The sequence below is a fragment of the Mizuhopecten yessoensis genome, unplaced genomic scaffold (assembly GCF_002113885.1).
Source record: "Mizuhopecten yessoensis strain PY_sf001 unplaced genomic scaffold, ASM211388v2 scaffold83, whole genome shotgun sequence".
NCBI lineage: Eukaryota > Metazoa > Mollusca > Bivalvia > Pectinida > Pectinidae > Mizuhopecten > Mizuhopecten yessoensis.
The window spans coordinates 433,236-460,146 of NW_018403369.1; the positions used below are offsets into that span (position 1 = coordinate 433,236).

A 26,911-nucleotide genomic window follows, 5' to 3' on the forward strand; every position below is an offset into this window, starting at 1 on the left:
AATATAATCTTCTTTTTTTACACAAGCTAAAATCTTTATTCTACTCACCCATAATACAATACAGCCGCATCAATATCAACTTCATGTGGAAATTAGAACGACTGTTATTAATGCCCTTTTCTAATTGTACTATTGCCTGCCACACCAGGTAGTCCTTTTCTACAAGCAACAAAGTTAATATATCATTAATATTCCGACAATTACCACATCCTACAGATATTCCTTGTAAACATTCAAGGGCAAAACTTTACTGCATCCACCAATGGAATCAGTCAAATTAATTGTAGATGAAGACTTCGTACCTGTAACAGGTTTTGCAAAATGCAGTTGGTAACAATATCAATATGAGTCGCTCTCAAAGGTTGAATCACGAGTTCATTTTATACAGTTTTAGGAGTTCAAAGGACTATACATATTGTGTATGGTGTAAACTGTGCATTTGAGTCTGATCTGGTCTATAAGTGAAATGTTTAAAAGATTAAAATGGCTCTAACACATTAAATATTATTTCAAGCAAATCTCTGTTGCACCTTATTTCATTCAATGAAAATATATGTATTGACTATAATATAACACTTACATGCAATTTTTTGTTGTTGTGATTATTGGATCATTAGTGTTAATCCTATCACCCCTAAGTTACTTCGGTAGACTCTACCATACATTTATCTTGGCGAGTCCATTTTGGTCTATGGTGGTGAAAAGGTTAATTGCAGTCTTAGAAAAACTATTTACATTTGTGTAATTCTAAATCATACACTCTCTCTTGAATATCACGATGGAAGAAGACTCTAATGATCCTAAGGGAGATATCACATGTTTTGGCAGAATCTTCTGGCAGTTGTAATTTTAGAATGTTGTTATTTGGTAATTCAAAATTTGCTGAAGCTTGAGATGATTAACCAAGTGTCTACCATATATATTTGACAATTAGTATATGCCTGGTAATAAGCCCACCCATATCTATTCTAGACCAGTTCAGTAAAATTGCCAACAAAAGCTATCGCATCATGCAGAAGCCATTCCCTCTACTTTGTGTCAGAGTTTTTTTTGTGTGTTAGCTCTCTGGGCTGATTGTAGGATGAATACAGGATGAATAACCTACTGATTTACTTTTGTCTAATATTGTAAGTTCTTGCTCAGGTTTATAAGTTATTATGACAACTGATCACTATATCTACTCTTAGTATTTCTATTGTATCTGTCAGCATTTCAATTACAGCTTTGCCACGCAACTAACAAATTTATATAATGAAAATAGAAATGATGAGCAACAACACCACTGAATCCGGTACAAAATGTAATGTTTAAATTAGATTACATTTTGTACCGGATTCAGGGGTGTCGTTACTCATAATTTCTACTTTCATTTGCTCTGTTTTCCATGATGAGCATGCACTGTTGAATAGCATTAAGGTATCCACCCCAGGATCCCTACTGCCACACTATGGAACTGACTTCCTTGCAGGGACGTTGGGTCTCCACCCCCCCAGTTGCAATTAATATAATATCATTTGATGCGCAGGAGAGCTAACCTCTGTTAGTGATAATCTGACCACATAATAGCTGATTACAGAAATTTTGTTGACAATTTTTTTGATTGTTTGTAACTTTATCAATTCTGGCAATATAGATATGGAACCACCAACTTGTTGAATTAAAGTTCCACTAAATCTACCAGCCATGCAGTAACATAGATTTGTGGAATAACTTACTAGTCTCTCTCCAGATGTCAAGCAGCAGCAGCACAGCGATCAGGAGGTAATTATCACTGTACTGGAGGTCTGTAGATAACAGGTTCTTACCTACACAAGTCAAACATGGAAATAATCAACACGGCATAACTCACATGTGGAAACAACAAAATGGCCGAAAGCATAATTGCTGTTAATCCAAAGGCCCCTTTGGTGTGTCCGGTTAAACTGGTTATTCTGTTTTTAAATGTAACATTTTCAGATTTATGCAGGCCTTGCAAGACTTTGTCAAGGCTCGCCTGAAAGCAGATTACAAGGTTTGATCTTATTTCATAAACAAACAACTCTGGTCCAACCAGTTCAACCGTTTAAATTGTGATAAACGAATGCGGCCCTGGACAAGCACATCCATGATTTACCCAGTGTGAATTATCTGTTCAACAATACAATGACGTCACATCAACAATCCATTATGTATATGGTAGGGTCAACAGGGTAAGAGGAAAAGAATCATTCACCCCCCTTGAGGTTAAATGGGGAATCCTATCCCTCGGGGAAAGATTCTCCACTGCCAAACACTCAGCAAACCTTGTGTGTGGCAATCTTCCCTCTCTGGTTGAGATTCGCCTATCTCATCCTTAGGGGATTACAAATTCTATTACTCGCGACCAAAGTGAGATACTTTGCACATTTTCTGTGACATCTCTATGAAAACAACTTAATGGCATACTTTCTTTATAACTAGATGATGTCATTAAGAGCTTGAGTACAAGTGTATAGAAATACATTTAGTCAATTTAACATTGATCTAAATTAGACCAACTTATTCAATATTTAACACAGGTGGCCCCTGAACCACCAAAATGTCTGAAGCTTTCAAATGGGAATTAATTTGAATTTGTTTCTATACCAACATTTTTCTCCTGAAGATATATCCCTTTGATCTTTTCCTAATTCTACCAGATTTAAATATTTAACTGGTACTGAATTCAAACCATGATATATCTCATTTGCAAAAAAAAAAAGACCACATTGGGTGTAATTGAAATAAGAAGCTAAAGAAATTCTCAGTTTGAACATAATTACCTTGTCAATGATTAATAAAAATTAAAATAACAAATATTTCAAACTTCCTGATATGATTAAGCTGAAACATAATAGTTTAGAACTGACCGAAATCTAGACCGTTGTGATAGCGCTGTATGTATTCCTTGATGAGAACGAGCCTGTCGTCGGTTGACAGTTTGTCGTAGTAACCCATGTATCGCATCAGCTCCAGTAGTGTTATATGTCGCTGCATCTGTTTTACCTACAAATCAAATCAGATGATAACATTATCTAATGACAAGTTTCTTTTATTAATAGGACTGGTATAGTAAATCTGGACATTGTTTATTTGGCACTTGATAAACAAGTGACGAAATTATAGTACACACCAAAACTATTTCAAATGCTGAAAATTGGTGAAGTCATTCACCATCAGTCTCTTTAGTCACTGAAACAAAAACCAACTCCAACCTGAACAATCAGAATACTTATGTAGTGGAACTTGATTGGGTGGATTGTCTGTGACTAGGAACCTCAATTGGTAGAGTGTCTGTCTAGAGTTTCGGAGGGTCCCAGGTTCGAACCATAGTCTGGCCAGGCATTTTTCATCCCCGTTACACTTAAGCCAAAAAAATTGATTACTTGGTTCTCAGGCCCGCGCGCATTTCATGGCACCGTGCGCATTGCCTATTTTATCGTGAAAGTAATAAAAAGAAAATCGTGAATGCGCCAGCCGCCATCTTTAAAAAATCCGGAAAATTGGTCCGCATGTCGTTTTTACTTATTAGTCACCCAAGTCCCGAAAACGTTTGAATAAAGGTAAGGATTGAGATACAGGCAAGCGTTAAAATGATTATGACTTATTAGTCTTGTGTACACATGGCGCTCATTTCGGTACAAATAAGAATGGGGGGTTTGTGATTCTCGTCTGGAATATCGTGGGGGGATTTTCGGAGGCTTGCTCTATGACGGGTCTCTACACAACTATAAAAAGACAAGGAAATGTCCACAATAAACGTTTTACAAACTACACAATATAAAAAAAAATCGCCCTGGTCTCGTTTTTGCCATGTAAAAATGAAACAAACAAAAACGCCCTGCCGCATCTATTTTGAAAAAAAATGGCCTGAGAACCAAGTAATTAATTTTATTTGGCCTTACAATGAGTTGTACTCCTTCCTAATACAACTTTTTAGCCTACAGAAGATTACTTACACTCGAGGCATATCCTAGGGATTCTTCAGGCTTGGGCAAGTCAACAGATTCTGTTATCATGGATATCAACTGAAAGTCACAATTTGTACAGGGTTCTAACAGATTAATTCTTGATGACAAATAGAAAAGGTTATGAAACAGGATTATTAAACGCCGTTTCAATAAAATTCAAGCTAGTGTAGAATCAAAAATATTTATCCAGATGCCAGATTTTTTTCATCACAAAATCATGTTTTTCAGAACTGTAATTAAATGCCTTCCATGGAATCAGAAATATATAATTCATGCAATACATATTGAAATTAATCACATATTAAAATACATCACAACAATAGCACAGCGAAATTAAATGATTTCACATTTTTTATCTAGATGACCGTTCAATTTTAACATAGTCAAAACTCTTGTTCTGTTTACTAACTTTTACAATTGTACATTACACAACTTTTAGAAGGATTTCAATTTAATTTGTAAAAAGAACCAAAACAGATGTATACTAAATACCAACTGTTTGAATATTTCTGAATAGGTCATTGTGAGATAATTAAGTAAGTGATCTACTCTCCTAAAATAAAGTGACAGGGATTTATTGTCGGTACAGTTGCTGTTACCTTTGTTTCTTTGTCCTCTGTGAGAAGCTTTGTAAATGACTTCATGTCCTCAAAACAGCATGGTTTGTCTCCAAATAGGTCGTAGTACCGCAGGAGTAATTGCATTGGGTCACCTAAAAATAGGACAACGAAATTGAATAACCATTCACCATTCCATTTCTACACAACATTCCTGTACAATTATCATACAGAATTTGTTGACCAAATCCAAAGACTATTTGAAAGTACTTTTCGAGGCATAATGGTAAGATTTTCAAGGACTTTTATCATCAGGCATAATGGTAAGATTTTCAAGGACTTTTATCATCGGGGATAATGGTAAGATTTTCAAGGACTTTTATCATCGGGCATAATGGTAAGATTTTCAATGACTTTTATCATCGGGCATAATGGTAAGATTTTCAATGACTTTTATCATCGGGCATAATGGTAAGATTTTCAAGGACTTTTATCATCAGGCATAATGGTAAGATTTTCAAGTACTTTTATCATCAGGCATAATGGTAAGATTTTCAAGGACTTTTATCATCAGGCATAATGGTAAGATTTTCAAAGACTTTTATCATCGGGCATAATGGTAAGATTTTCAAGGACTTTTATCATCAGTCACCTATTTCATAAAATGTGATCATACTTCCTTTTGATCTTCCAAGTTTATATCACAAACCAAGTATTTGACTTAGTTTTCATTTGCAGAATTTTATTAACACTAATTGAACTGATGAGTTCAGCAATATACAATCATGTTATACCCTAATCTAAGTTCATTAGAAACAATTCACACCTATTGTGTTGTTAATATTAGTGAGATTTCAGTGTGCATATTGACACTTTCCTCAAAATCAATTTCTTGTTCTACAGTCACCTGTGGACCAGGTGAGCTTAAAATGAAATGAAGTGCTTTTCTTGCCAACTCTCTAAATTCAAGGACCATTCAAACCCTGCAATACCCTTAGCAGTGTTGTTTTCATAGATAATTTACTTATGGCCCAATGCAGTTATTTGTAGCAATTACAGACAAATTCATTTCTAAGAAAAGGGATTTTTCAACAAAGGGCTATTACTCCGAAAAAAGGGCCAGAATCGAAAAAAAAGATGTTGCAGACAACAGACATCCAGGGTGTTTCCCGTTTACCCCCTCCCCCCCCCCCCCCCCCCCAACTTCATTGCGGGGGGTATAATGTAATTAATCTTAATACTTCTCTGATCTTTAACTTCAAGGACAATTCAAATCGTGTAAACCCTGCGATACCCTAAGCAATGTTTTGTTTCATCTGTATTTTATCTATGGCAAAATGTGTATTGTTTTACGAACTACAGGCAAAGGAATTCCTGAGAAAAGGTGAAACGTTTTTGACATTAATGAAAGTTTAGCGTTACTATAATCGGGAATACTAGGTATCACCCCTTACCTAATTGTTCACTTTCCGAGAGGTTTGGTTTCCAACTGTTCTTGTCTTTCATCTGCCTGATGAGTTCTAGTTGAGCAAGGTAAGGACCCCTCTGAGGGCGTTTGCCCTCACACTGTTTAATAGTTTCCTGAACAAAGGTGGCAACCATGTTCTCAGTGTAGTCAATGTCCTCCTCACTGTAGTAATAAACAATAAGTCTGTTGGTACACAAACAACTTTACAGTAGATAAATAATATTGTATACACACATAAAACATGTTCTCTGTGTAGTCAATGTCTTCCTCACTGTAGTAACTAGAACACTGACAGGTCAGTAAGGGCCCCGTCTTGTAGCAATATATCCCCCATAATCATCAAGAAGCAATCGGTTCGTATAGCTGACCTTGACGTTTGACATTTGGACTTCAAAAAGAATCGCAAGGAAGCAAAATATACATTTTACATCTACTATAATGTGAGTCTTGTTTCCTTCCACCTCCATATTCGCTGGGCTAACAGAAATGTACATACTGGTGCAATACTTATTTGTAATCTTTGATTTGTTTTATTTCACCTTATATACCTCCTACATCAAGAGCCAGGGTCAAAGTCAGAGATGAAATGACCTTGACCATTAACCTAGTGATACTGAACTTTGGTCAGTTGACTTATTCTTTAATTCCGACCAACTTTGCTTCTTGATATCATAACAAAATGTTCATCAGTGAAAAGGTACAAAATTTAACCTTGACCTTTGACCCAATTACCTTGACCATTGGTCAGTTGACTCCTTGTTTAATTCTGATCAACTTTGCTTCATCATGTCATAACGAAATGTTTATCAGTGAAACGCTGCAAATTTGACCTTGACCTTTGAATCTAATGACCTTGACCTTTGACCTCGACTTTTTACCTCAGTGTGTCTCTTTGTTTAATTCCGAACAACTTTGCTTCCTAATGTCATAGAGAAATGTTCACAAGTGAAAAGCTACAAAATTTAACCTTGACCCCTGACCCGATGACCTTGACCTTTGGTCAGTTGACTCCTTGTTTAATTCTGATCAACTTTGCTCCATGATGTCTTAACAAAATGTTCATCAGTGAAAATATGTAAAATTTGACCTTGACCTTTGAACCTAATGACCTTGACTTTTGAACTTGATTTTTTACCTTAATGTGTATTTTTGTGAACTGAACATCTTGACCAAGTTTCATGTACATCGGTCAATAAATACCAAAGTTATCAGCCAGGAACAAAATTTGTGGACGGACAGACAGACAGACAGACAGTGATTACTATAGGGCACCCGTATCTCTGATACGCAGCCCTAATAAACAATAAGTCTGTTGATACACAAACAACTTTACAGTAGATAAATAATATTGTACACATACATAAAACTTGTTAAGTACACAAACATTTTTGTTGGTACACAAATAATTATACTGTAGACCTACCTAACATAAACACCCACATTGCTGCAACTGTGACATTGATAACTTATTCTAAGGAAATCTAATTACAAGTTTCATTTTAAGAAATTTGTAAAAATTGGTTTTTGTAATTTAATAGGTAGAAAACATAAGGTAATAATAAAATTTTATACTCTAAAAGGAAAAGCATATACATGTACTACATATTCCTTATCCTAAAAGCACTACCTAGTTGTTGTGTGTAAATATGATAATTTATCAGCTTTTTTGTATTTTATTTTGTAGGACACATATTTAGAATCTACCTGTCTTTATCAGGCGTCCAGCTAGCCTCCACCAGTCGTAGACAGGCACCAATGTAATCCTGCCAGTTACTCCAGTGATCTGGGCTGCAATTTAAAAACATTTCACTTTTGTAATTTTGTAAAGTAAAAATTCATAGTATATCTGATTGAGACCAAGCAGGTCTTTTATTAGCCACTGTGAAACAGGGACTTTTCTATGAAAATTGTTCACAGCACTTTAGGGGGAAAAAATGCAAAACTGGACAAGAGGTCTAGCTTAGCCTGTTAATGTGCTTTTATTATCATAAACATTAGATCTGTACAACATAGTAAGTATTGCAGTGTCTTACTTTTCCTTGAGGAGTTTCTTGTACTCCCTGTTCACTTGTGGCCATCGCTCCAATTTTGTATACAAATCTGCTGTTTTGTTTTCTCGGAAATTGAATTCACTTGTAAGTTTATCTGATAAGACAATAACAGAAAGAAATAACAAGATTTCCTTTGTATGGAGTAACAACCGATCATATTAAGTAAGTGCTAGTTGCTATAGCTACACAGCGTTTTAATACTATTTCATTTTGCATTAAGGGTCTGACTTTTATCAAGGTGCCAGGAAAGTATCAACAATTCATTTGTTGGTCAAACCCTGAAGGGATTAGTATGATGCCATTTTGTTACCCAAAGTCAATGTAATATTTACATGACAAGATGGGTTTTTTAAAGGAAATTATATAAAAAGTTCCGAATTAACATTTAAATTAGCATAAATCTTGACTTCAATTAGCAGTTTAAATAGTTTTTATCAGGCTACATAATCATACTACATGATGTTGTTGGAATTTTCAAATTATTAGACAGTACACATATAGAATTCTTATACAGGAGGTATCTAGGTTCAGATGGTATACTTATTAAAGGCTAACATTCCTTACCTCCTAGTGGCCCCTCAACTACTTTTAAAGCATCTTCCCACTTCTCAAGAAGTTCTAGAATGATGAGGTATATCTGTACCTCTGAAAAACAGTATTTACACATCATCAAACAGAAAATCACTTTCAAAATATTATGCAATAATTGAACAAGACCACAAACATGATATAAAGAGTTAATTGAGTACACCTAGAGAATCCAATCAAGAGAGACATTAACAGGAGAACTCCGACAGTTATTTCCCCTGTAGTTGAGCCTTGTCTGGAATTTAAGAAATCACAGAAATTAAATAGGCTCAACATGCATGTTTTTAGAAGATTTTGATTCTCCTAAGTGTCCACACACAAGATATGTCTGTGCAGAATTGGTACATAAATGTTACCTGCTTCAGCTGTTATCTTTTCCTCCTCAATATATTTTTTGGTCATACGCTCAGCAAGAGGCAGAAACATGCCCTTGGCCAACTTCTCATCTTGGTGACCCTTCAAAGGATAATATAATACATTGAATGGCAATTTGTTTCAGTGAAACACAAGCTGTTTAAAACTAACACCTCATTAATCATATTTGGTGTCAAAATGGCTTTCAAAACAACAAAACTATGATATACAAATGTACATTGAAAGGAATATTGTTTGACTTACAGTAGATGAAATTATGGGTTTTAATGTTTCTGAATTATACTGGATTTAAATTTGAAATCTTATCAATGTCTTATAGGGCCAAAAAAATGTAAGTTTCAGGTACCCAGACCAAACTTAGTATTTATTTCTGACCATTTGATCTCACTTGAATTCACTCAAATGTCACATTTGTCATGGGGCTCCCATGGGTGGCATAAAATTTACCTGCATCACAATACTCATAACAGCCCAGAAGTAGTAAGGATTCTTCTGAGGCTGCAATCTGTGTAGTGTCATAGCTGTCTGCTGCTGCTTTTTGTAGTCTCCGAGGCGGACATAAGCCATGAACAGTGAGGACAAAATGTCCTCATTGTCTGGCCGATTCTTGTGAGCATTTTCATACAGGTCTGCAATTAGATCCACTGGGAAAAAAATAAAGACATCATCATCAATTATATGTGGACTGAAGATGTTTTTTCCCCAGTGTTAAGCATAATGAATAAGGTAAAAATGCTTTTATATTAAAGGAATTTCCATAGAAGGGAAATGACTAGTACTAAATGGGCAAGGATATTGTCCCTATTCATACAGTTTGAACAGGAATAATCCACCTGTTATACTTTTAATTCTAAATGTTTTTATGACAAAGTAAAACAGAAACGGTGAGTTTAAAGGTAACATATACTTGATGGTGGCAAATTTTCTCAAAAACAGCAGCCATTCTGAAGTCTATGTGTAACAGAAATCTGTAGCTTTTTCCATTACACTTTAAAACATATACTAGACTTAGACAAACACAACCAAAAACATGTATACCGGGTATGCGTATCCTAACCACTTTGTTTTAATAGCATGAATTTTGTCAATAGACCACACATTAGTTTTCTAGACAATAAAGGATAGCTGCGTCTCTGTCTAACTTGGGTTGAGGTAATTAACTTTCAAGATTTATACAATTACACCAGCTTATTTAGATCACATACTTGTTACAGACACACAACCCCGATTTGTAATTATGTTGGTTATATATCATATCTATCATATGCATGTTTCATCAGATGGAAGAAGCTCTTTCTTTTTGTATGTCAGTGATTAATTTTGGGTACATTTAAGCAATGAACTGATTCCAAGTAGCCACATGGCATTCATTTGCCTATGAATGTTAACTGAAAGCAGCTCAATATATGTATGCTTCAAATTTTTGGAATATAGTTAATCTTGTAGAAAAATTAACTGGTCAAAATTCAACATTCAGTTCAATCAGCTATCTGTCCATGAAGTGTAGGGGTATCTAAGGTTAAAATTAAATCAAGGATAAGAACAAAACCAAAGGTCAAGTGGTCATCCCATATATAAAGGGTATATCCGAAACCATCCAGAGGATATATCGGGGTCATGGCATAGCAACAGCCATGAAGCCCCACAGGACGCTTCACAATATCCCAATACACTCTAAGGATAAAATACCTAAAGAAAACGTTGCAGAATGCGTATAAAAAAAATTGGATGCAAAAACTGTGAAGCATCATAATTTGAAAGACTGGAAAGCAATTTGGGGTCCGACTTGGTGAACACCGGAAAGATATAGAAACCCAAGAAGGTAGGAAATTCACCAGATCAGAAAGGAAGCAGTCGAAGTCCCAGATAAATAAATCGGCAATCACAGACAATGCGACACACAGAAAAATCAAGTGATTGACAGGGATAACTCCAAAGTTTTGGACAAAGAGAACAATCTGTTCAAGCAGCAGATAAAGGAAACCATCTGCATATGCTGCAGGGGGCCAGTTCTAAATCGAGACGAGGGGGCTCAAAGACTCTCGCACATCTATGACCATGTGTTAACAAAGTGTAGCTGAATCGAGTCATTTTGGTACATGTATTACAACTATTGCAATACGCTTACAGCGAAGCCGAATCAACATCAATTTTATGGACAACTCATACAAATTTTACTCCTTTTAATTTGTGTGCATACGCTTCACTGGTCATTTGTCTGATTGTACTAGTCATCGAAACGTCACAAAGAAAATTTTATTGGTTGTTTGAAAAGAACTTTTCATAATAAATAACTCTGTATTTAACTAGAATAAGAAAATAAATATGGAAAATAAATTGAAAAAATCACGACAAATCAATCAACGTAACAAATGAATAAATAACCAATGAACATGAATTAATTATATCCATACTTACGATAAGCTATTAAATGTTTGTCGGATATATTGATGTAATCATCTGAATTTAAATACCATCATGATCAGAAGAAAAAGAGAGAAAAACACTGTATAATCAGCTCTTATTACAGTTACAGTGTTTGTTGAACAAGGATTTATTTGACCAAAGCTAAATGGGATTTTTCTTTCATTGAGCATATTTATCTTCAGGGATAGTACTGAAATAACCAATTAAAACCATAATTGTTAGTGCAGAAATCATTCACACTGTTTAAGGTCTCAATTAGCCTCAAATTGAAAATATTGAGATAGGAAAAGGCAACAGCAGATTTGGTACTACATGTAAATGATTTCTATATGCTGAATATCAAAACAGATAGGTATGGAAATCTGAAAATCCATGTAGGATAGATAGGTATGGAAATCTGAAAATCCATGTAGGATAGGTCAATAGGGTTTTCAGATGTTCAGCCCAAGAACAATGATAAAATATAACCGTATCCTTAGGAATAACTAAGAATGTTGGCAAAATATAACAATATATGTCTAATATATTAGAAAGCTACATGTAGGTTACACCGATACCTATCAAGTCAAAACAATTCAATGTTATAAAATATCCATTGTAAAACTATCTCTGTTACATGTAAGTCACCTACATTTATAGACCTCCCGGTAGCAGATAGACATAGCCTGAAGTGTGGCCTCATCTGTAGGGTTTTGGGCATGTATATCCTTAAGCAGTATAGCACTCTCATCATGTCGTCCTAATCTCAGCAAAGCAAGAGCCTTGAGTACCTACAATTGAATACATTGAATACTGTGAGATAATAAAATTTAACGTTTGCTTGTAATTCAGCCAATGTAATAAATTCAGATATTCTACTGTTGTGCAGGGGCCATATATATCCTTCAATTCTGTATCTTCATTCATATAGAAAGTGTTTATTTTAATTGTGGAATATGGTTTAGGCTTGATAAATTTTTCTCATTCCAGAGCATGCATCCTCTTCTCATTCATGAAAATATATTGATATTTTTTAATTAAGAATCAAAATACATGCCCTGAACTTCAATGAACTTTTCTCATTAACAAATTCATTTTTCAAACAAAACTTTTAAATCATAAGATGGTCTAACAGCGAAAAGAAGTAATGTTTGTCAGGCTTTATCAAACATATGTTATGAATAATTATTGTGAAAAAATGATACATTTGTACTGACAAGGGACACTGATTTTTATTCAAACTAAGTGCAAAAGAATGACCTAAATAATATTTGGCCCTAAAGGGAATGACTCAAATTGTTGATGGGCCATAAAACAATACAAAAATACATCCAATCAAGTCCATTCATTCTCTCTTTAAAATGTTTATGCTGAATATCCAATAGAGAATTATATATATAAATGTAACTGACTCTTGCACACTGTAAATCCTTCTGTTTCTTCAAAACTTTGTCTGCCTCTTGAATTGCCTTCTTGTTGTTTCCATTGTCTAGACAATCTGAATGTGACAAAGCAAATTATATTGATCATATTGAAGTACATGCAACAAGTTTGTTTTGAACTATTTAAAAGTTTTAAAGACCAATACTACTACTTCAGAACTATGTGTAAGGTATTGACAGGTTTGTATGAATAATTTCACATTCAATCACTTTAAAAATGTCCATCTTGATTATTGATTATGGATTTTTTCCACAAAGTTTATATTCTCATGGGAAGTGAGAGTCTGCCCTTTCCAATTTTGATAACAAATTCCGTAATCAATTTAATTGATTCACCGCTCAACTCAAGTGTCAATTGTATACAATGTAAAGTTTTCATTTTTAAGTCTTTTTTAATTTATTTTTTATATGATTGTAGTAATTGTTGTAATCTATTTATTATAAAAGAAAAGCCGATGTTTAATCAATAATTCTCTCATTTTATATGAAAATAGGGTTGTCACCTTATTTTGGTATTCAGTCCCATATATTTGTTAATTGAATATGCAATCGATCACAGACCGGTTTACTAATTCCGATTACAAGGTTAGGCAAGATAATTGTCCATCACTGTGCGAACTGACGCGATGAGAAACGACAACAATCAGATATGTTACCATCAATGATGCATAAATGCTTTACAGAACGTTATTATGTAACGTTTCTTCGTTAACAATGACACAGTCTGAAAATGCTGTCAACTAACTTCTACTCGACTCGACTAACTTCCATAAGATTTTAGCATTCACTCAAGTCTTTACGAATGTCAAAATGATCCATTACAGAACTGGTTTATATTAAAATCAGAATACAACAAAAAACATAATACTGAAGCGCTTTTTCATAACTCGTTAAATGATCGGATTTTTTCTCCCACAACATTCAATAGAACTCGGTAAAGTAAATGTCATGGTACTTTGACTTTGACGTTTCCTGTCCAGGTTGTTGCATTTTTGTTGTGGTAGCTGAAACTTGTTCAGAAATTTTAATATTGCAACGTAATGTGCGAAATCGGGATATTTGTGAATAAATAGCATTATTAAAGATTGCCATGTGTTGCTCAAAAGTTGACTGGTTTGTCTGAACGAGTTTAAACCGACCATAAATAGGTCTCAATCTTCTTTCATTCACATCCACATGGCTACGAGACGCCATCTTCTTTGTTAATCTCGTATTTTCTCGTAGAAGATGAGATTATCAGCTTTGATATTCCTCCGCCAAATTACTGAACTTTTATCAACAACAGGTACATCAATGCGACGAAAATTATATTTATGAGTATGATAAGAATAATTAAAAACTCTCTATGGTATTAGACATCTTGTATCAACAGCAAATGAATAAAAATCCTTAGTTACTATTTTATATACGGAAGTTACATTTTACATAGTGAGGTGTTCCACGGCACTTCCTGTTTGTATGCAGTTTATAACTTTATAGAACTTCAGCAATTTTCAGTTCATTGTGCAATAATTTCATAACAACACCATTGAGGTAATTTACGCTTAGCTAGGTAACATAAATCGCATTTAGAAAGGAGAATGGCGACAGCATGTGAAAGTCACAGTGAAACTAAATCAGACGTTGTGATAAACGTTTCTAAGCAATGCAGTTTGACGTTGAAACAATATGATGAGCAGAAGAGGTGTTGGCCAAAGATTGGGAGACACATTTTGGCGACATTTGATGAAAAAACCATTATTGTATACCAAGCTTTCAAACCGGCCATAGCAAAATATGCCGTTGAAAACCAAAGGTAAGAAACCTGTATATATTCATGGTAACTTTCTTCAGCTTCTTAAGTTCTTTTTATCCTAGCAAATAAAAAAAATCAATAAAAAAAATCACTGTACATAAGTTACTCACTACAGCACAAGACCCACTTCCGTTATCGTCGGTATCGACGGAGGAAGTTAAAGAGATGAAGATGGATGAAGCTGATGTATCTATTACTAAAATCGGGAATAAAGTGTGACATCCATCTGTGACGAGCAATCTGTTACATGGCTCCGTCTGAACAGGCGTAGTACGGTCACCCTAATGAGTGTCCTCCGAGTAATGAGTGTCCTCAGAGTGTCCTCGGAGGTTTTTGCGCGCCCGCAAATTCGTTATAAGATTTTTTTCATTTTTTTCTTCTGATTCCTAAATATTGTTCATATATCTAGGTGTGTGCAAAATTTAAGGTCGATCGTAACAGTACAAATTACCGAAATATGTCGATAAAAATGCATATTTGGGAAGAATGAGTGTCCTCGGAGGTTTTTGCGCGCCCGCGAATTCGTTATAAGATTTTTTGCACTTTTTTCTTCTGATTCCTAAATATTGTTCATATATCTAGGTGTGTGCAAAGTTTAAGTTTGATCGTAACAGTATAAAGTACCGAAATACGTCGGTAAACACTATTTTCACGAGGTTGGATTGAGTGTCCACGGAGGAATGAGTGTCCAGGTAAGTGTTCGCGAGCCCGATAATTCGTTAATCCATTTATTTTACTTCTGTCTTCGGATTCATAAATATTTTTAACTTACCTAAGTGTGTGCAAAATATCAGGTTGACCATAACAGTATAAAGTACCGAAATACGTCGATAAATACTATTTTCACGAGGGTGGATTGAGTGTCCACGGAGGAATGAGTGTCCAGGGAGGTGTTCGCGCGCCCGGGAATTCGTTAATCGATATTTTTTACATCTGTCTTCGGATTCATAAATATGTTCAACTTACCTAACTTTGTGCAAAATGTCAGGTCGATCATAACAGTAGAATGTATCGAAATTTATCGTTAATTATATGCCTACGATAACAGCGAAGAGTTGTACATGTAGTTATATACGAGTTACTTCCCTTCCAAAGCATTCTCTGCCTATTTTGATAGCCGTTACTAAAGGTATTTAATTTTGTAATACTTGTTAATTTCGTGATATATTTATATTCATAGTACTTACGACAATGTGTAATAAAATGTCTGTTGCTGTATAATACACATACGACCATCAACGTATATTGTTTGGTTTCAACAAATGTTATTGTGTTAACAAAAGGAATGATGTAACGTCAGATGTTGACCCACATACGAAAAGTCGCGGATTTTGCTACATCAGCGCTATATAAAATCTGAATAATTATCAAATATATATGTTATTATATACCATCTTATTCAGATTTTGTTTATCTACCTGAATATTTCAGTAGAATATATAAAAGTTTCGATTGCAACGTAATAATCAACGATATAACGTCAAAATTCGCCAATACTCCAATGTAATGTGTAACGTAAACGGGTTACGCGTTTAAATAAATGAATATTTAAAAGTAAAATATGGGCCCATTCTGCAGATGTTTGAATTTTAAAGCTATATAACAATGTTTTCTTGAATAATATGATACTTGAAAGTCGATATCATTTTTGAAAGTTGAAACAAATACAGGAAACCAACATGTATCATTTGTGTAATGTTTTTAGTTGTTCAAAATGTCCGTTCATTAGTACTATGATTTCTAGATGAATATGTTATGTCGTTTGCCTGTATTCGATTTGGTGCAAGTTCTTAATCTATTTAAACAATCTGCAAAAGTTTATAGAAATTGGAGCGACAGTATTTGGGGAATTAAGATATTACTGGGTCTAGCCGTTATGTAACGGTCCGTAAAATGCGACGTTTTAAGAACAAATACCGTATTTGTGACTTTCGAATGAAATGACACATCTGGTTTTTTTAATGAAAAAACATGCATTGGCAAGTTCTCTGACTCAGCTTTTTGAAGCATAACTTAGATATATTGTTTGTCCTAACACCACTGCACAGCATTGATTTCCCCATGTCTAGCCGTCATGTAACGCTACGCTGTTTTGCGTCGAACACATTAATAAGAACGTCATTTCCTTGTTTTGTTTATGAACAAAATTTAACGTTTTTCGTGAATGTTTTATGGTTGTTTTTTACACGCAATACCAGCCAAAACATGCATACGTATTAATAATATCTCAGGGTTTCATTTTCTGTAAATTTTCTAACTAACCGTTTTCAAATGTCCGACATATTGTGTGTGAAGGATGTGGCATTTATTTAACGATTTAGTTTTTCATAATTCTTGCATAAGCAGAGTGAACGAAATAACTGGTTTAAGATGAAAAGGGTGATATTTTCTTAATGGAGAGACAAACATATGTATAATATCGTTACTTTAAATTTGAAAACATCCAACATTGACAATAATTTGACGTCGATGGCTTCAAAAATAACATGTGGGGAATTGATTTTATTGCACATATTTGTAAGAAAAAAATCACTACGTGGTGAATGATGACGTTACGTCAATCACTTTTAAGGAAAACGCAGAGAGAGATATCTAATAAAGACATCAATGACTCAGCTCTATGTATTCGAAGCAAAAGATGACGAAACCGCGTGTATTTTTTTTAATTTAAAATTGTAAGGAAATGGTTGAATTGTTGTAATAGTTTTCCACATCATCTTAAGGTGTGCAAGATAAGAAATTGACCCTGTAAGACACGTCTTTTTTTCTTTTTTTTTTTTTGCATATTTCTAAACATAACAAAAAAAAATGTCTACAACTTTGATTTACAGTAAACAGGTACATTCGACACAAAGAAGCATTTTCCATAGGTTACTAAAGCAGGAATCTTAGAGTTAAAGTATCCCGTATGAGGTCACAATGACGTCATTCTCTTTTTGTGACGTAATACTTTGATGCGGATGCTGGTAGTTGGGTGCTTGTTCTACATGGGCGCATCAAGAATGTCGGCAGATACTAATAAGCATGCGCTATGTTTTATAATGTGAACACATGAAGACGCGTTGGTGTTTCAATTGTTGAAATTATCTGTAAATTATTTTCAAACATTGAAATCAGAATTTGGTACAACTAGTGATAATCGGGAAGCGTTACAACCCACACACACACAATATAATCGAATATTGTCACATCCTTTCACAATGATATCAACCCCATCGACTAGTGTCACTCTCCTGTCACAATGATATCAACACCACCGACTGTTGTCACCCTCCTGTCACAATGATATATAAACCACCGACTATTGTCACCCTTCTGTCACAATGATATCAACACCACCGACTATTGTCACTCTCCTGTCTCAACGATATCTACCCGACCGACTATTGTCACCCACCTGTCACAATGATATCAATACCTACGACTATTGTCACCCTTCTGTCACAATGATATATAACCTACCGACTATTGTCACCCTTCTGTCACAATGATATATATACAGACACGGGCACGAGACAGTAATTATCTTATTATAATTATCTATCACCTTGCCCTAGTAAACAAACGGCGTGTCCCGTGTATACCCCCGCAGGGTAGGTTCGCCGCCCAGGTGTTATATACGCCCACACATTTATTGTCAGGTGTTAATATTTTATTGTTTATTAGCTTTAAGCATTGCCAAGACAAGACAAGATTTTATTTTTTTAAACCACAATTTACATGTGATATTAAGAAAATATACAATGGGTACATTCAAGATAGAGTATGTGCTGTTTTAACCAGGAGAACAGACTCTCTCTATTACTATATTAATATATTTGCATATTTTAACTAGTAAAACTTTGTTATGTGTTGAAAAAAGTTGCTGGAATTTTAAACAGTTTGGTTGCCTGCTATAATAATTTGGAATATACAATTTTCTTTCATTTGAGAAATTTGGACAATTAAACATATAATGAAATTCATCTCCAACTTCAGTATTACACAAATGGCATATTCTATTTCTTCTCTCTTTATTTAACCATCTTCCTCTTGCGGCTCATAGGCATATTATAACAACATTTATACAATGATATCAATGACATAGAATAATCCTATAGAATAATATGGATATGAATATTCTAGTCAATTACCCTTATAAAATGAAGCATAGGCATTATATGTATGGCATAATGCGATGACATTATACTATTTATATATATCTTTAAAGCTGAAAATGGATAGTAAATATGATATGTCATTATAATTTGCAGGGGTGCACTAAAAAAACATATTTTTAGATAAGGTTAATAATCATTTTGGTATTATTGTATTGATAAAAAATGACATCTATAAATACCGTTTAGTGATGCGTATTTCCGAGCGGATAGGTCGGTACCTTTTTGTTTCTTAGAGTATTACACAATATTTATACAAACCAGTAGCCGTATGATAATCTATAAACTTTATAAACGGACGATGCTTCGGGATATCTTCTCAAGAGTCATGATGCAAGTCGAGGAGTGTCCCGCCCCGCTCGACGCGTCCCCCGCCCCGCAATTAAAAGGCCGATAATTACCTGTGGTGCTTGCGATATGAGGGGTGACACTTATTAGATAATTACCGACAAATACCTGGTTATGTCACTGATATTGGACAGGTGCGCGACTGATGTGATAATTACCTATAAGTAACTAGTTCAATCGAGCGGGGACAAATGTCACACCTGCACTCGTTAGTTCACTCACCGTAACTCAGTACCAATTCAATTAAATTCAATTTATAACCAAATGCACATTGCATATAGAAATATACATATACTTCACAAATTGGCAATAGTATGAATGTATAATTGTAATATAATACTATAAATAGCTGAATAATTACACATAACTATATTATGTCATATTAACACCATCATGGAGAAGATTGATATAGGCCTATTTGTAATCTTAAAAAATTTGTGAAAATGAAATGCGATTACACACTTTTGTTGAACACAAAACATAGATCATAATCTCATTATACAGTAACAAGACGCTTATAGCAAGACTTTGATATAGCTTGTATATTCATAATTTACGACTGTTTCCGAGGCACTGCATTATATGCGCGTGCAATCTGTATAAGACAGTTTATCGTTTTACGCTCTAAGTAAGTATTTGAAAATATTATAGTCAAATCACAGTTTTTCAGTTATTGTATAAGGCAGTTTATCAATCGTGTTACGCTCTAAATAAGTATTTGAAAATATTATAGTCAAATTACAGTTTTCAATTATTGTATAAGGCAGTTTATCAATCTTGTTACGCTCTTGGTAAGTATTTGATTACAGTTTCGATTGTACAGAAAATAACCTATTGTTGTATTTCAGGGTTTTAGTGCTTGTATGAGTATAAGTATCAGAATTTACTTCTTATCAATAGTCGCTACGTTTTAAACAGATTATTGAAATATATCAGTCTTTATGTGATCATAATAGTCGCTTAACTATAAATTGTGTGTGTGTGTATATATATATATTAATATTTAACTCATTTATATATTTGATACAAGGTTACTTTGTTAGCTAGTAATACATTTGATATAAGGTTTCTTTGTTAACTAGTAATATATTTGATGTAAAGTTTCTTTGTTAGCCAGTAATATATTTAACTCCTTCGTTTATCGGTCGATATAAGGGTCTTTTTGTTAGCTAGTAATATATTTGATATAAAGTTTCTTTGTTAACTAGTAATATATTTGATATAAGGTTTCTTTGTTAGCTAGTAATATCTTTAACTCCGTCGTGTATCGGTCGATATAAGTGTTTTTTTTGTTAGCTAGTAATATATTTGATATAAAGTTTCTTTGTAACTCCGTCGTTTATCGGTCGATATAAGTGTCCACTCTGAGGACACTCATTACTCGGAGGACACTCATTAGGGTGACCCGGCATAGTACGAAGTTAACGAAGCCATGTAACATATGATTTTAATCAGATTGGTAACAGAGGTAATTATTTTTAATAATGGTATTAATGAAAATTCATACATAATGTAGTTGAACTTGACTGGGTCGATATTGGCGACCAGGTAGCTCAATTGGTAGAGCGTCCATCTAGAATTTGGAAGATTCCAGTCTGGCGGTGCATAGTTCTGCTCCTGTTCCATTTAGTGCCAATTCCAAGAAAAGTCCTTGTTTCAAGTACTAGGTGAATGCTTGGCAAGGAGATTCCCAAACCTTGGTTCTAAATAGTGTTGTCTTCCAGGGCAAAGACTTAGAAAAAGGAGGGAGGAATGTAGCATAACTTATATACAATGTATATGATTACTGGACTGGGTCAATCGTCAACCACCAGGTAGCTCAATTGGTAGAGAACATGGTCATCTGTCTAGAGTTCGGAAGGTTCCGGATTCAACCAAAGTCTGACCTAGCATTTTTCCGCTCCTGTAACAATAGTATTCCAAAATTTACTTGCATTCATAGTTTGATTGGTTTTTTCAGATTTGGAGGACCTGATTTTCAACTTGACAGAATGTCCTGGATCAAAACCAGTTTCCTGTGGATGATGTACAGATGCGGCTGGGCAACTAAGCATAACCAAGAGAGAGTCTTAGCTGTTAGGATTACTAGAGATGGATTTGAGGAAATTTTAGCCAATGCTTACACAGTTGAGGTAGCAGTCTATATATATATTGTATGAGATATCGTCTATTCTAACCCAATATTTTGTCAGTATACAGGTACATTGTATTTTTCCAGTAATTTGATTTATTAAATCCTCCCAGTACATATACATTGAGCAGTAATTAATTATACATAAGTGATAGTGCACAATTTAACTTCCCCTTGAAGGTTATAAATCAAACAGGTTTTAAATGGATAAAATATGGAAAAAAACCACTTTTATATTTAATAAAAGGTATATATATTTTGTATATTTTTATAAGCTAAGCTGGATCGCAGGGCCATGATAAAGAGCTTTATGTTCTCTTACAACATCTGTGATTTCTAGCTCACCTGGCTTAAAGTGCCAGTTGAGCTTATGGTCCATCATCCATCAACTTTGATCGACTTCTTCTTAGGATCTGGAGAACCTAGGACCATGACATTTGGCCAGTAGGTACCTGGGACAGAGTGCTATAAAGTTTCTTCAAATAAATGACCATGACCTACTTTCAATGTCACTATGGTCAAATATGTAAAAACCTTTAAACAACTTCTTCTGAATAACCAGGAGACCCAGAGTAATACTACGTAACCAGTAGATTCCTTGCATGAAGTGCTAAAACATTTCCTCAAATAAATGACCTTGACCTACTTTCAAGGTAACATGGTTTAAAATTGTAAAAAGCTTTAAACAACTTCTTCTGAATAACCATGAGTCCTAAAGCAATGATATTTAGCTAGTAGAAACCTGGGACAGATTACTGTAAAGGTATCCTCAAATAAATGACCTTGATCCATCTCAAGGTCAAAGGGGAAAATATGTTAAAACCTTTAAATAACTTCTTCTGAATAACCAGGAGGCCCAGAGTAATAGTACTTGGCCAGTAGGTACCTGGCATAAAGTGCTATAATGTTTCCTCAAATAAATGACTTTGACCTACTTTAAAGATCACAAGTGTCACATGCATTAAAAACATTTAAACAACTTCTTTTGAATAACCAAGAGGCCTACGGTAGAGCAATGATATTTGACTAGTAGGTACCTGGGACAGAGTGCTATAAAAATTCTAAAATAAATTACCTTGACCTACTTTCGAGGTCACAGGGGTCAAATATGTAAAAACTTTCTAACAACTTTCTTCTGATTGATTATATAACCAGGAGGCCTATATTAATGATACTTTGCCAGTAGGTACCTGGGACAGAGTGCTATAAGGTTTCCTCAAATAAATGACTCTGACCTTCTTTCAACGTCACAGGCTTTAAAATTGTAAAAGCCTTTAAACAACTTCTTCTGAATAACCATGAGTCCTAAAGTAATGATATTTAGCTAGTAGGAACCTGGAACAGATTGCTGTAAAGGTTTCCTCAAATAAATGACTTTGACGTACTTTAAAGATCACAAGTGTCAAATGCGTTAAAAACATTTAAACAACTTCTTCTGAATAACCAGGAGGCACAGAGTATACGTACTGATACTTGGCCAGTAGGTACCATGGACAGAGCAATAAAAAGTTTCCTTAAATAAATGACCTTGATCTACTTTCCAGGTCACAAGGGCAAAAAGTGTTAAAATCCTTTAAACATCTTCTTTTGAATAACCAAGACTTGGAGGCCTACGGTAGAGCAATGATATTTGACTAGTAGGTACCTGGGACAAAACTGTAAAAACTTTCAAACAACTTTCTTCTGATTAATTATATAACCAGGAGGCCTATATTAATGATACTTGGCCAGTAGGTACCTGGGACAGAGTGCTATAAGATTTCCTCAAATAATTGACCTTGACCTACTTTCAAAGTCACAGGGGTCAAATATGTAAATATTTTTAAACAACTTCCTCCCTATACCAGGAGGCCCTGGGTGATGATAGTTGACCAGTAGCTAGCGTGCTGGGATAGAGAAGTATAAAGTTTCATTTAGTCCGTAACATTCTTATAAGTTAAGCAAAGGAGGCTCAATATATAGTAATATTTGCAAAAGTACTTTTATTGGTATATTTTCCCATGATTGCTCAAATATCCAGGTGAGCGATACAGGCCCTCTGGGCCTCTTGTTCATTTAAAAGTCTATATACATGTACTAGGTTTATCCGATTCAAATCAGACCCTTTCACTCCAACTTTGTACCTCTACAATACAGAAACATGTAGGATTTTACAACACCACATTTTATAGCGCCTTGTGTTTATGTTATCTTAATTCACTTCAACCAGTCTCTGTGACACCTTCAAAGCATTTGGGTATTGAATTAAATGTTATATGAATGTGACCCCTGATGTTGAAAGAGGTGCAGAGTTAAGGATTTGATTTAATCAGAATGATAGATCTCTTAGTCATGTGAACTTAATTTTGAAAAAAATAATTAATAAGGCTGCTTGGCCTATTCTAATTGGTTGTTTGTAAATCAAATATACATACATTGTACCGGTATATATACCTCATAATCAATGGGTTAAAATTATCAAAAAGTTCTGATGGTTTAAAAGTTTTATTACATGATAGCAAATTCTGAACTATTTGTTAAAAACCCTACAAGACAAAACTCGCAAATGAAATATTTATATAATATCAGGGTACTTTGTTGAAGTTGGAAAAAAACTAACTGTACCAGATATAAAATCTCATGCAAGAGTCAGTTCATTTAAGCAAATCTCCAATACCAAGTATTATATTCAACTAATTTTTCGAAATCTTTTAAATATTTATCATATTAACATGTACAGTTTCAGAAGGCAAGACAAATTCAGACAAAAGATATAAGAGTGCGGCTCCAATGGGACCCTGATCACGGTCCTAGTTACAGTAATCAGCAGAGGAAAGCCATCCAGCTAGGACTGAAAGGAGAGGTAGACCTTTCTTATATGAATATTATAAATCTACTGACAATGAAGTGAAACTGTAATTATGTCAAAATAATAATTTACTTTTATAACACAAACTTGCTAAATGCATGTTACATGCTTACAACACTGTTTTGTCAATATTGGCAGGGCTAGACAACTTGATGACATGGTGGATGCTGATCCCCAGTGGATAAAGGGAATTAGTACTCCTGATGATGAACAAGCTAGGGTTTTAATGGGCTTAAGAAATGGGGGCCTTTCATTGTTGTCATAATGATTGTTGAAAATTTGATAAATATCCAGATTCTATTATCTATCAGTTCGGCAAATGCGTAAATACCAAGTACAAATACATTGTTTTTAGATCCGTTCAGCTTAGAATCAGAACAGAGCCACAGCCACAGGTTAAAGCATAAGATCAAACATTGGCTATGCTTGTATATATATTGATTACTTTTAATATTTTGATGCAATTGTAATTAACTTTTACAAGACTAAGGCAATGTTAAAATTGAATAAGTAAGTCAGTCTGACTTACCCAATTTAATTCTACCACTGTCTGTGTGAAACTTTAAAAAAAAATGTTAGTGTAACTGAACACTGATAAAATGGTATTTAAACATGCAATATAAATTTCAGTCATCTTGAAATTGATACCATGTGTCATACCGTTTAACCTTATGAACTTTCAGATACTACAGAAATACAGCAGTGATTGGATTGTCAACATTACTGACATCACTGATTTGGTGAAAAGTATGAAATCAGATTTTGATGCTGGTGGTGCAGAAAAGCTCTGGACTCCAAAAGAAATCATCTATAATGTTAGTGACAATGCAATACGAGAAAGAATTAATCTGTCCAGTGTGTCGGACTGTGAAGAAGATCAGTGTTCTGAAACTCAACTTCCCAATGCATCAACTTCTGAAACAAAGCCTGAATCAAGTTCATGATGAGGAGTATGGGGATTTATATTTTACACCCATCGATGACAAATCATATCATTGTATACTTTCCTGAATGTCAAGTATGACTTGTTTCAATGTCAATATAAATCAAAATACCACTCATTTTCTAGTTCTAGTCAAACGGACAAGGAAAATGAAATCATTAATGAACTTTATCTAATTCTGAAGATTGTCATTGTTGAATACATAATTAACTTTTATTACATTTTTTTTCCAATGAGATATTGGATTTTATATGTTTGTTTTAAATGATGTCTTGAACAATGTGACAGTTTCAAAAGTTGTGACTGTCGCAGTGTGAACATTTCACATTTCATTATTATAATAATTGTTATTGACCAATCAGGTCAAATGCAGGTGAAGCGATGGTAGCATAATTAAGTAAATGTGGTAAATCATTGCTACAACATGACTGTATTAGGTGAACCAAACAATTGATAACATCTGTTGAAGCAAATATTATTTTAGATAATAGCAGATAAAAACAGATAATGGTGGAATTGAATCACATATATTCAAATAGTGCATATCCTTGTTGTCAAGCATTACCTCAATAAATATGGCACTGAAGATTATTTCAATAATATATTAATTCACCCACTTTCTGATGCAGTAATATTTTTGGCATTGTATGTGTACTTTAAAAATGTAATAAATTAGTTTTCCCCATTAAATATCAAATAAATGTCACACATATGGCAGAATATGGTATACCATACTTGTGAAATAATTAGTTGGCAAAAGTGGTTGTTGGCCAGCTGATTGTACAGAATATTTACTATAGCAATAACGAATCGCAAGATTTGTTCAAACCAATATAGCAGCTGTGATAATTCAAAGTTCTATTTAATTTATATTTTTTTTTAGATATAAGTGAAAAATATGTTTTGTACATTTTGTACGGGTAGCATATATCATTGTATAAAAGAAATGTATAAATATATATCATACTTGCCAACCTCTCATTTTAAAATCTTTAAATGTGTTTAAATTAGTTAATTTGATAGAATAACAATGTAAACCTTCTGTCCTATGTAATGAACAATCAGTCAATTAATTGTATAATTTCATGATCAAAAAGCCAATGAAGAGGCTGGTATAATGGTATTATGTCGATTTCAAAAGGCAAACATGAGGGTAAAAAATCAGGATTCCCAAAAATTGAGACCTGAAGTGTTTTATTATAAGTCATGTTTAGCCTTCCTTTACAATTTAGTGCCTGTAGCACAGATTTTTATATTTATTTACATTCTATAATTATACAATGTTTTGTTTTAGAACAAATAAACTGTGATATTAAAAAAAATTGTGCTGACTATTTGTGGATGCTACATAAATGGTACTGTTGGTGGTATACTTTAAACCTTCTCTAACAAGGTTGTATAAGTTGAACTGGACAGAGTTGACCGTTGGAGACGAGGTAGCTCAGTTGGTCTGAGTGTTTGTCTCAAGTTTTAAGATCCAATTCTTGGTTACGTGCAGGGGTTGACACTAACTTTTAATAGGTGGTGGACCACAGGTCCACCTGCTCTCTTAATCTGGTGGACCTGGTTAATTTCTGGTGGACCTGAAAAATATTCTCAGATCTGGGGCGCTTTGCGCCCCGGTCGACGAGCGTAGCGAGGAGTGGGGGGTGGGTTCGGGAGGGGGTACCCCCCCTCCTGAATAAGAGGGGGGTATGGGGGTCCTCCCCCAATTTTTTTTAAAAGCTAGATGCAAAATCCTGGCATCTGAGGGTTTTAAACAAATAATGAAGGTTTTTTAATTTTCTGTAAAATACTTGTTTTTTCTCCTTATTTTTTTATTTTTTCCATTTAT

General features: G+C 34.3%; 2 protein-coding genes across 2 annotated transcripts in view; one reads left to right on the forward strand and one right to left on the reverse strand.

Moving 5' to 3' along the window:
* LOC110453291 (N-alpha-acetyltransferase 25, NatB auxiliary subunit-like) overlaps positions 1-14,060 on the reverse strand; it is a 30,700-nt gene extending 16,640 nt beyond the window's left edge. Inside the window, exons 1-14 of the mRNA XM_021502220.1 lie at positions 13,995-14,060; positions 12,826-12,911; positions 12,066-12,204; positions 9,455-9,651; positions 8,989-9,088; positions 8,609-8,689; positions 8,027-8,138; positions 7,698-7,781; positions 5,980-6,155; positions 4,568-4,680; positions 3,957-4,025; positions 2,868-3,003; positions 1,716-1,805; positions 49-159 (exon numbers count right to left, since the gene is read on the reverse strand). Of these exons, the coding sequence (XP_021357895.1) occupies positions 49-159; positions 1,716-1,805; positions 2,868-3,003; positions 3,957-4,025; positions 4,568-4,680; positions 5,980-6,155; positions 7,698-7,781; positions 8,027-8,138; positions 8,609-8,689; positions 8,989-9,088; positions 9,455-9,651; positions 12,066-12,204; positions 12,826-12,911; positions 13,995-14,049 (1,549 nt within the window). The 5' untranslated portion in view covers positions 14,050-14,060. The remainder of the gene's footprint in view (positions 1-48; positions 160-1,715; positions 1,806-2,867; positions 3,004-3,956; positions 4,026-4,567; positions 4,681-5,979; positions 6,156-7,697; positions 7,782-8,026; positions 8,139-8,608; positions 8,690-8,988; positions 9,089-9,454; positions 9,652-12,065; positions 12,205-12,825; positions 12,912-13,994) is intronic.
* A 42-nt stretch (positions 14,061-14,102) lies between these two features.
* On the forward strand, positions 14,103-26,004 carry LOC110453381. Its single transcript, XM_021502336.1, has 4 exons — positions 14,103-14,650; positions 21,116-21,287; positions 24,006-24,128; positions 24,818-26,004. Exons 1-4 carry the CDS (start codon positions 14,436-14,438, stop codon positions 25,076-25,078), a joined length of 771 nt encoding a protein of 256 aa, XP_021358011.1. The 5' UTR covers positions 14,103-14,435; the 3' UTR covers positions 25,079-26,004.
* The last annotated feature ends 907 nt before the right edge of the window (positions 26,005-26,911 follow it).